The sequence below is a fragment of the Callithrix jacchus genome, chromosome 11, assembly GCF_049354715.1.
Source record: "Callithrix jacchus isolate 240 chromosome 11, calJac240_pri, whole genome shotgun sequence".
Classification (NCBI taxonomy): domain Eukaryota; kingdom Metazoa; phylum Chordata; class Mammalia; order Primates; family Cebidae; genus Callithrix; species Callithrix jacchus.
In genome coordinates this window covers 35,166,038-35,178,264 of record NC_133512.1, presented here as the reverse complement: position 1 = coordinate 35,178,264, position 12,227 = coordinate 35,166,038, and the positions used below count along the sequence as shown (strand labels likewise).

The 12,227-nt window shown below is 39.0% G+C and overlaps 1 protein-coding gene across 3 annotated transcripts in view; it reads right to left on the bottom strand.

Moving 5' to 3' along the window:
- The window catches only part of HYCC1 (hyccin PI4KA lipid kinase complex subunit 1), a 77,414-nt gene that overhangs the window by 25,092 nt on the left and 40,095 nt on the right, over positions 1 to 12,227 (bottom strand). For all 3 annotated transcript variants that reach the window (XM_035253664.3, XM_078342571.1, XM_035253661.3), the window contains one exon: positions 7,503 to 7,619. In XM_035253664.3, coding sequence (XP_035109555.1) covers positions 7,503 to 7,619 — 117 coding nt within the window. The remainder of the gene's footprint in view (positions 1 to 7,502; positions 7,620 to 12,227) is intronic.

Sequence of the window (12,227 nt, the reverse complement as noted above, 5' to 3'; positions counted from 1 at the left end):
CAGAGAAAAAGGAACTACAAGAAAGAGTCTAATGAAATGGTTAGAAATAAAACACAGTAACAGAGATGAAGAATGTCTTAAGTGGTCTCATTTCTAGACTTAACCTAGTCAAGGAAAAAAAATCAGTAAACATGAAGATACATCCAACAGAAATTACTCAAACTGAAACAAAAAGAAAAAGAATAAAGTAGATCAGAGCATCCAAGATCTGTGGGATAATGTTAATGGTCTAACACAGGGTTCAGAAAATTTTTTCTTAAAGGGCTAGACAACAAGTATTTTAGGCTTGTGGGCCATACAGTCTCTACCACAACTATTCAATTCTGCCACTGCAACAGAAAAACAGTCATAGACTATACATAAACAAACAGGCATGACTGTATTGCAAAAAACTTGACAAAAACAGGCATGAGGCCAGATTTGGCCCTCAGACCATAAATTCTGCCTTCAGGAAGTTTATACTCTACTAGAGAAAATTGTAAGTATCAAATGGATATAATGCAAAGTACAATGAGATAGGTATAATAAGAGAATTATAAAGTAAAAGATAGGGTTCAAAGAAAAATACCAGTACCTAAGACTGAAACTTAGCACTAATATTAGAAATTAATAGAAAGCGGGGGGAGGACTCAAGATGGCGCTGTGAGAACAACCCAGGATTGGAGCTCTTCTCGTTGAATCCGCAAACGGTGAGTCAGAGTGGCATTTCCAGACTGATCTTTGTTGCCCACAGAACGGGGAAACTCCCAAGTATAAAAAAGACACGGGACGCCAGGCAGTAGGTCTGCCTGGCGAAGCCGGCAGCCGGGGCGGCGGCGGCCGGCCCTACCCAGCAATCCCCACAGGGCGCGCTTGTCCGGGTGCCCTGTTGAACCAGCAACCTGAGACTTGAGAGGGCTGGACTTGAGACTGAACGAGACGTGGACAGTAGGCCAGCCCAGGGGATTGCAGGGATTGGGATACCCAGTGGGACGAACAAAACCGCGATTTCAAACTATCCCGAGCAGACGGTTCGAGACGCTCTGTGGGGGAAGGGCGTCCACCACTACCGAGGTAACCCGCCCCAACTGAGATACACGCCCACTGCTGACGCAGCCAGCCGTTGCCGAGGCAACCCGCCCCAACTGAGATACACACTCATTGCTTACGCAGCCAGTCGTTGCCGAGGCAACCCGTCCCTACTGAGATACACGCCCACTGCTGACGCAGCCTGCCGTTGCTGAGGCAACACGCTACAATGAAGAGACTCCACCGCAGGGCGTGGCGGAGACCACAGCAGAGCCGGCAGGAACAGCGCGAATCACACAACAGCAGGGCGGAGCCTCGACAGCCAAACAGTGGCTAGCCTGCCTTCTAGCTGGGCAGGACACCTGATCGGACATCCAAAAATAAAGCCCAAACCCCTCAACACAGAGCATTTGAGAAAAAAAAAAAAAAAAAAAAGGGTTTTATAATGAGCTCTGTTGCAGCAGAATAAAACATAGCAGCCTAACAGCCCTGAATGAACAACAGAGTGCACAGCTCAGCAATTAAACCCCTATAAAGTACAAACTGTCTCCTCAAGCAGCTCCCTGACCCCTCTATATCCAAAAGACTGACATTAGGCAGGCATCATCCTGGGACAAAGAGAACAGAAAAAGAAACTGGTAGCATCCCTCACTGTGCCACAGCTACTAGAGGTGCACCCCAGACAAGCAGGGTCTGGAGCGGACCTCAGCAGTCGTACAGCGAAGGGGCTAGACTGGTAGAAGGAAAACAAAGCAACAGAAATACTTCATCATCAACATTCTGGGTGTCCACTCAGAGACCCAAACGAAAAGTCAGCAACTACGCAGACGACCAGCGGACAAATCCACAAAGATGGGAAGAAACCAGCATAAAAAGGAGGAAAACACCCGAAACCAGAACACCTCGCCTCCTAGAAAGGACCAAAACTCCTCACCAGCAAGGGAGCAAAGCTGGACGGAGAATGACTGTGACGAAATGACGGAATTAGACTTCAGAAGATGGATAATGAGAAACTTTTGTGAGCTAAAAGATCATGTATTAAATCAATGCAAAGAAACTAAGAACCTTGAAAAAAGATTTGAAAAAAGATTCGAGGAAATGATAACAAGAATGGATACCTTAGAGAGGAATATGAATGAATTAAAGGAGCTGAAAAACACAATACGAGAACTTCGCGAAGCAAACACAAGTTTCAATAGCCGAATTAACCAAGCAGAAGAAAGAATATCTGAAGTCGAAGACCAACTCAATGAAATAAAACGAGAAACCAAGATCAGAGAAAAAAGCACAAAAAGGAATGAACAAAGTCTCCAAGAAATGTGGGACTATGTGAAAAGACCTAACCTACGTTTGATAGGTGTACCAGAAGGGGACGAAGAGAATGAATCCAAGCTGGAAAATACTCTTCAGGACATCATCCAGGAAAATTTCCCCCACCTAGCAAGACAAGCCAACACTCAATTGCAGGAAATACAGAGAACACCACAAAGATATTCCGCAAGAAGAGCAACCCCAAAGCACATAATCGTCAGATTCAACAGGGTTGAAATAAAGGAGAGAATACTAAGGGCAGCCAGAGAGAAAGGTCGGGTCACCCACAAAGGGAAGCCCATCAGACTCACAGCAGATCTCTCGGCAGAAACACTACAAGCCAGAAGAGAGTGGGGGCCAATATTCAACATTCTTAAAGAAAAGAACTTTCAACCCAGAATTTCATATCCAGCCAAACTGAGCTTCAGAAGTGAAGGAAAAATAAAATCCTTTGCGAACAAGCAAGTACTCAGAGATTTTGTCACCACCAGGCCTGCTTTACAAGAGCTCCTAAAAGAGGCACTGCACATGGAAAGGATCAATCAGTACCAGCCATTCCAAAATCACACTGAATGCTAAAGAGCTTCAACACAATGAAGAATCTACAACAACTAACAGGCAAAACAGCCACTTAGCATCAAAATGGCAGTATCAAATTCACACATAACAATATTAACCCTAAATGTAAATGGACTAAATGCACCAATCAAAAGACAGACTGGCAAATTGGATAAAAATCCAAAACCCATCAGTGTGCTGTATCCAGGAAACCCATCTCACATGCAAGGATACACAAAGGCTCAAAATAAAGGGATGGAGGAAGATTTACCAAGCTAATGGAAAGCAAAAAAAAGTAGGAGTTGCAATTCTCATCTCTGATAAAATAGACTTTAAAGCAACAAAGATCAAAAGAGACAAAGAAGGCCATTACATAATGGTAAAAGGATCGATACAACAAGAAGAGCTAACGATCCTAAACATATATGGACCCAACACAGGAGCACCCAGATACATAAGGCAAGTTCTTAATGACTTACAAAAGGACTTAGACTCCCACACAATAATAGTGGGAGACTTTAACACTCCACTGTCAATACTAGACAGATCAACCAGACAGAAAATCAACAAGGATATCCAGGGCTTGAACTCAGACCTGGAGCAAGCAAACCTGGTGGACATTTACAGAACTCTCCACCCCAAATCCACAGAATACACATTCTTCTCAGCACCACATCACACCTACTCTAAAATTGACCACATAATTGGAAGTAAAGCACTGCTCAACAAATGCAAAACAACTGAAATCATAACAAACAGCCTCTCAGACCATAGTGCAATCAAGTTAGAACTCAGAATTCAGAAACAGACCCAGAACCGCACAGCTTCATGGAAACTGAACAACTGGCTCTTGAATGTTGACTGGGTAAACAACGAAATGAAGGCAGAAATAAAGAAGTTCTTCGAAACCAATGAGAACGAAGACACAACGTGCCAGAACCTCTGGGACACATTTAAAGCAGTCTCTAGAGGAAAGTATATAGCAATAAGTGCCCATATGAGGAGAATGGAGAGATCCAAAATTGACACCCTATCGTCAAAATTGAAAGAGCTAGAGGAGCAAGATCAAAAAAACTCAAAACCCAGCAGAAGACAAGAAATTACTAAGATCAGAGCTGAGCTGAAGGAGATTGAGACACGAAAAACCCTTCAAAAAATCAATAAATCCAAGAGCTGGTTTTTTGAAAAGATCAACAAAATAGACAGACCACTAGCCAGATTGATTAAAAAGAAAAGAGAGAACAACCAAATAGATGCAATAAAAAATGATAAAGGGGAAATCACCACAGATTCCACAGAAATTCAAACCATCATCAGAGAATATTACAAACAACTATATGCGCATAAACTAGTAAACCTGGAAGAAATGGATAAATTCCTGGACTCCTGTGTCCTCCCAAGCCTAAACCAGGAGGAAGCTGAAACTATGAATAGACCAATAACAAGGTCTGAAGTCGAGGCAGCAATTAAGAGCCTACCTCACAAAAAAAGCCCAGGTCCAGACGGGTTCACAGCCAAATTCTACCAGACACACAAGGAGGAGCTGGTACCATTCCTTCTAAAACTATTTCAAACAATCCAAAAAGAGGGAATCCTTCCCAAATCATTTTATGAGACCAACATCATCCTGATACCAAAACCCGGCAAAGACCCAACGAGAAAAGAAAACTTCAGGCCAATATCCATGATGAACATAGATGCAAAAATCTTCAATAAAATATTGGCAAGCCGATTGCAACAGCAAATCAAAAAACTTATTCACCATGATCAAGTAGGATTCATCCCGGGGATGCAAGGCTGGTTCAACATACGCAAGTCTATCAACGTAATTCACCACATAAACAGAACCAAAAACAAAAACCACATGATTATCTCAATTGACGCAGAGAAGGCATTCGACAAAATTCAACAGCCCTTTATGCTAAAAACCCTCAATAAACTCGGTATCGATGGAACGTATCTCAAAGTAATAAAAGCTATTTATGACAAACCAACAGCCAATATCATACTGAATGGGCAAAAACTGGAAGCATTCCCTTTGAAATCTGGCACTAGACAAGGATGTCCTCTCTCACCACTCCTATTCAATATAGTACTGGAAGTTCTAGCCATAGCAATCAGGCAAGAAAAAGAAATAAAGGGTATCCAAATAGGAAAGGTGGAAGCCAAATTGTCTCTATTTGCAGACAACATGATAGTATACCTAGAAGACCCCATCGCCTCAGCCCAAAAACTCCTGAAACTGATAAGCAACTTCAGCAAAGTCTCAGGATATAAAATCAATGTGCAAAAATCACAAGCATTCGTCTACACCAATAACAGACTTAAAGAAAGCCAAATCAAGAGCGAACTGCCATTCGCAATTGCTACAAAAAGAATAAAATACCTTGGAATACAACTCACAAGGAACGTAAGGGACCTCTTCAAGGAGAACTACAAACCACTGCTCAATGAAATCAGAGAGGACACAAACAGATGGAGAAACATTCCATGTTCATGGTTAGGAAGAATTAATATCGTGAAAATGGCTATACTGCCCAAAGTAATTTACAGAATCAACGCTATCCCCATCAAGCTACCATTGACTTTCTTCACAGAACTGGAAAAAACCACCATGAACTTCATATGGAACCAAAAGAGAGCCCGCATAGCCAAGTCAATTCTAAGCAAAAAGAACACAGCGGGGGCCATCACACTACCGGATTTCAAACTATACTACAAGGCTACAGTAATCAAAACAGCATGGTACTGGTACCAAAACAGAGATATAGACCAATGGAACAAAACAGAGGCACCGGAGGCAACACAACATACATACAACTATACAATCTTTGATAAACCTGACAAAAACAAGCAATGGGGCAAGGATTCCATGTTTAACAAATGGTGTTGGGAAAACTGGCTAGCCATGTGCAGAAAGCAGAAACTGGACCCCTTCCTGACACCTTACACTAAAATTAACTCCAGATGGATTAAAGACTTAAACATAAGACCTGGCACCATAAAAACCCTAGAAGGAAATCTAGGCAAAACTATCCAGGACATAGGAGTAGGCAAGGACTTCATGAACAAGACACCAAAAGCATTGGCAACAAAAGCCAAAATAGACAAATGGGACCTAATGAAACTCCACAGCTTCCGCACGGCAAAAGAAACAGTCACTAGAGTGGATCGGCAACCAACAGAATGGGAAAAAATTTTCGCAGTCTACCCATCTGACAAAGGGCTGATATCCAGAATTTACAAACAACTCAAGCAGATTTACAGGAAAAAAACAAACAAGCCCATTCAAAAGTGGGCAAAGGATATGAACAGATACTTTACGAAAGAAGACATATATGAGGCCAACAATCATATGAAAAAATGCTCATCATCACTGGTCATCAGAGAGATGCAAATCAAAACCACATTGAGATACCATCTCACGCCAGTTAGAATGGCGATCATTAAAAAATCTGGAGACAACAGATGCTGGAGAGGATGTGGAGAGAAAGGAACACTTTTACACTGTTGGTGGGAGTGTGAATTAGTTCAACCATTGTGGAAGACAGTGTGGCGATTCCTCAAGGCCTTAGAAATAGAAATTCCATTTGACCCAGCAATCCCATTACTGGGTATATATCCAAAAGACTATAAATCGTTCTACTATAAGGACACATGTACACGAATGTTCATTGCAGCACTGTTTATAATAGCAAAGACATGGAATCAACCCAAATGCCCATTGATAATAGACTGGATTGGAAAAATGTGGCACATATACACCATGGAATATTATGCAGCAATCAGAAATGATGAGTTCGTGTCGTTTGTAGGGACATGGATGAATCTGGAGAACATCATCCTCAGCAAACTGACACAAGAACAGAAAATGAAACACCGCATATTCTCACTCATAGGTGGGTGATGAAAAATGAGAACACATGGACACAGAAAGGGGAGTACTAAACACTGGGGTCTATTGGGGGGAAAAGGGGAGGGCCAGTGGGAGGGGGAGGTGGGGAGGGATAGCCTGGGGAGAAATGCCAAATGTGGGTGAAGGGGAGAAGAAAAGCAAAGCACACTGCCATGTGTGTACCTACGCAACTGTCTTGCATGCTCTGCTCATGTACCCCAAAACCTATAATCCAATAAAAAATTAAAAAAAAAAAAAAGAAATTAATAGAAAGCTAATATAAACTATTTCTAATCAAAGAGTCTCTGAATGTTTTTTAAGAGCTAAAATTTCTGGCAATGGAAAAAGATTTATTGAGGAAAAAAACTATTTGGGAATTATGGCAAAAAAAAAAAAGTAATGAAGAAAGGGACTATGAATATATTTAAGTGTTACTAATTTTCATTCCATCTTTGAATTTAAGAAAGATGATAAAGGGTTTTAATTGATTAAAAATTCTTCAGAACTTTAAAGGTATGTTTCAAACTAAACATATTTTTTAGATAAAATAATTTTTAGATATGTTTTAAAGTACTAAAGCTATTATCAAGATCTTCATATTCTTTCACAAAAAGTATGCAAATCACTTGTATACTGACATTATAATATAGTGACAATAGATTAACAAACTATAATTTTCCAAAGAAATTATATATGGTAATATGTAATTTGTATATGGTAAGATACTTACAAGGCAAAATAAATCCCTGTTAACATTTGTACCATGAATCCTGAAGAAACTGGTATCCTATTACTTATACCTTTGTATTTTCTTACATGTTGTCGAGGATATCCACAAACACAGATTCTAAAAAAAAACAAATGTATTTGTAAAACTGGTAAAAATGTAGGTAACTTATTTTAACATTTATAAGCCAACAATGTACTAGGTACACTTTCATAACAAACTTAATATCTGTAAAACAAAGAGTCTTTCCAAACATAACATTTGTCTGTAACATATTCCTGAGTAAGTTATGCCAGGAAAAAAAAATGTATAAAGCTGGAGGTAAGGTGATATCTACAGAAAGTGAACCAGATTCACTTACTAGTTAGTTCACTAATTTTGGTCAATTATCAATAATTTTTGGGAACTGCTAAACCTATTACATGAAACTTGGCAATGGCTGGGCCTAGGAGGTAGAGGTTGCAGTGAGCCAAGATCGCACAAGAGTGGGGTGGGGTTGGGTGGGGTGGGGAGAGGAGGGGAGGGGAGGGGAGGGAGGAAAGAAAGAAAGAAAAGGAAAGAAAGAAAGAAGAAACGAAGGAAAGAAAGAAGAAACAAAGGAAAGAAAGAAAGAAAATAAAGAGAAAGAAAGAAAGAAACTTGCATTATTTGTCATAAACAGGTGTGTGGTATGATCCTCAATTCCTGACAAAGTTCTTGACACAAACTGCAGGATCCAAAAGAATTCTATAAATTAGACTCAAATCTCATACAATATACCATAATAAACTTCAGATACATTATAATTGTTAATGTTTAAAAACCAAAAAGGGATTTAAACATAGGCAAATAGTTACATACGCTTTGCATGCTGCCTAAACATGACAACGAAGGTAGAACCCTAAAGAAAGATCAATAGATTTTACTTTTTTTTCAATAAACTACTATAAACAAAATGACATGTAAAGAAATATTTACTCTATGGCACATGTATACCTATGTAATAACCTGCAAGTTCAGCACATGTATCCCAGAACCTAAAATAAAATAAAAATTTTTTAAAAGGTCATGGAAACTTAAAAAAAAAGAAAAAAGGAAAATAAAAAGAAAAATATTTATTTATAATTAGTTTTTTTAGAGTCAAGGTCTTGCTCTGTTGCCTAGGCTGGAGTACAATGGCATGTTCATGACTTACTGCAGCCTTGAATTCCTGGGTGCCAGCAATCCTCCCATCTCAGCCTCCTGAGTACAAGTGCACATCACCACACCTAGCTGTTTTCTAAAAAAAATTTTTTTTGAGATGGGGGTCTTGCTTTGTTGTCCAGGCTGGTCTTGAACTCCCAATCTCAAATGATCCTCCCATCTCAGCCTCCCAGTCACTGGGATTACAGGCATGACATATCACCCTCAGTTCCAGAAATACTTAATAGTGAGGAATATTTAAGAAATACTAAAGTTAGGGAGTATTTACTATAATAAAAAGGAAACAACTTACGAGTCCAACACAGGAGACCAATTATATAAATCATTCAGAAAATACTTTAAAAATTAAACATATTTGAATATCTATTTAAATGACAGGGAGAAAAACTATACAAAACAGATGCAGCATAATTTGCAATAAACAAATAGACGTATAGTATGATCACTGCAAAAAGAAGATTAAAAAGTCATAGTTATCTCTGATCTGTAGGATTATAAATCAATTTTCTTCTTTATATTGACATGTATTTTTTTAACTTCCTATGATGAATATGCACTGTTTGTTTGTTTTGTTTTTGTTTTTTGAGACGAAGTTTTCCTCTTGTTGCCCAGGATGGAGTGCAATGGTACAATCTTGGTTGACTGCAACCTCAGCCTCCCAGGTTCAAGCAATTCTCCTGCATCAGCTTCCCAGGTAACTGGGACTACAGGACCACACCACCATGCCCAGTTGATTTTTTTGTATTTAGTAGAGATGGGGTTTCACCATATTTAGTAGAGATGGGGTTTCACCATGTTGGTCAGCATGCACTGTTTTTAAAATAAACTGTAAGATTCTATTTTTAATAATAAATTTACTAGAAAAAAGATGCTTTCACATAATATTCTATGTTTGATATAATATGAGCTTTACTTAATATAGTACTAGCCAACAGACTGTAATTGTTTACTCACTCTTCCCCTATACTTACTACCTAGAACTTAGTATTTCCTCTACTCAATGAATCTAAGCCTTTACTTTAAAAGGTCCCAGGATGCCACAGACCATTTCAAAAATACTCCCCAAGAATGTCATTAATTCAGAGCAACTTTTAAAAATAAACATAAATGCATTTGATATTAGAGGATCCCAGAACTTTTTAGAACCAAGAGTAATAAGTAAGCAGGGAAACAGAAAAATTAGCTATAAGTGAAATAAAACAAACTCAAGTTTTGTTTGCATTTACAAAAATGTATGCCTAAACTAGAACAGAGACTCCTCTCACTCTTATTAACTAAAATAAAAAATTTTACTTTCTTACACCTTAAAATTTTATGACAGGATGGCTGTATGGTTGTAAATAGTAAAGAACCAATGGATAAAAGAAATTTTCAATTAATTCATTCTGTAAATACTTATTAAAGATTGACATTGTGTCAGACTCTAGAGATATAAATGATGAATGTAGCTCCCACAGGGACTCACAATCTAATCATGGAGACTGTGTAATAAGGAAATATTTTCAATGAACAAGTTCAAGAGATGGTAAAGGAGAGTGGCAAACTCAGATGGAAGAAGTAGAGAGTCAGAGAAGACTTCTCAGAAAAGAGATTCATTTGAATTGAATCTTGAAGAATAATGATATTTTTCCAAGTGGAAAACACAGGAAAGTTCAAAGGCAGAGGTGGGATGAAACAGCATGACATGGAGGAGACTGGGGACATTTTAGCAGGATAGAGGGTTAGGACACTAGAAAATACTAGAGAAGCTCATCACATCATGGAGCCAAATCATGAGCATCTTATAACCTGCTAGGTTTTACCATGTAGACACTGGGAAGCAACTAAGGATTTTTTTGTTTTGTTTTAAGCAAGGGAGTACCAAAATCAGATTGGTCTTCTGATAACATCGCTCTGGCTATATTGGTGGGTCAAAGGAGGAAGGGTAGGTTTGGAGTTGTATCTAGGAAGTATAAAGAGGGTTAGGCCAAAGAAATAAGAAGAGTGGATAATTAATTCCACATTTAGTTTGAATAGCTTGCTACATGGTGGTGTCATAACTAGTTAGGACAAATAAGAATACTGGAATATGCTGTTTCAAATATGTTGATTTTTAAGTATGTGGTATATTATCAATTTTGTCTGCCATGACACCATCCCTGTCTTCACTTAAAAGCACTGCCATCCATCTTCCCTTTAGGAACTAGTCTTTCCCTATATAGTCATTCTTAGAATAAAAATAAACTTTTGAGATTGTTAATATAGCCTGAGTTACAAACCATACAATAATTAGAAGACCCACTCCAGTGAGTTTATTTATCCATGATAGACCAGAACCAAAACTAGAAAAGAAAGGTTAATTATTATTATCAGATCTTCAGATCATCAGGCTAGCGAGTAGAAACTTGGCTGAAAAGGGGAAACAGGCCAGTCATGGTGGCTCACCCCTGTAATCCTAGCACTTTGGGAGGCTGAGGCAGGCAGACTGACAGAGCTCAAGAGTTTGAGACCCACCTGGGCAACACAGCGAACCCCTGTCTCTACTAAAAATACAAACAATTAGCTGGGCATGGTGGCATGTGCCTGTAGTCCCAGCTACTCAGGAGGCTGAGGCACAAGAACTGCTTGAGCCTGGGAAGCGGAGGTTGCAGTGAGCAGAGATCATGCTGCTGTACTCCAGCCTGGACAACAGAGCGAGACCTCATCTCAAAAAAAAGGGTGGCGACAGAGAGAAGTGGAGACGAAAAGTCCAGGAGAATAGAAAAAGGGGAAGGGAAAAAAGAGAAAGAGGAAGAATTACCTGAATAGTAGTGAGCACTTTTCTGTCCTGCTTGTTCTGCTGTTTGAAATTAAGAGCTTAATAAAGGCTGCATCTCCTGTATGTTTCTCAAGTGAAGATGACACACAAAAATGGTGCTCACATAGTTGGAGGAAAGATTATTTTAATTGGGTTGTGAAGGATGGACAATATTTAGATATTGGGAAAAAGAAGTTTCCAAATAAAATAAGAAGCAATTGAAAAATGTGCCATAGGTTCTTTCAATTAGAGATGACATAATATCAGATATTATGTTCTAGAATTGTTGGTATAGTCATAGCAAACAGGTGAGGAAAAAAAAGAAAGCAATGCCTTAGGTGTATCCATAGTGAATGTGTGTACTCACTAATGGGGTGCAATAATATGCCAGCTGTCATTTGCTAAATGACAACAAAGTGGCTGAAGCTGCATTAAGTGCTTTATATTTATATAAATTTTATTAGTCAGGAGCAAAATGGCTTACTGATAACAAAGCTGCCATTAAATGACAGAAAACAAGCTGTTCAGGAGGTCAGAAAAATTGACCTAGAAGTGAGGAGAGGGGCAGGGATTCATCATAGGTACACATAAACAAATACACTGACCAGGAACTCATAGTTATCCACATCCAAGTTCGTCAGTTAGATGACTCACTAGCTAAACAAAATCAGAGCCGTCCCTTAGACAATGGGAGAGAATTCAACTTAATAGCTGAGCATAGTTTCATTCTTAATATTTCCATTCCACATCAAAAAAGAAGATAAGCCACT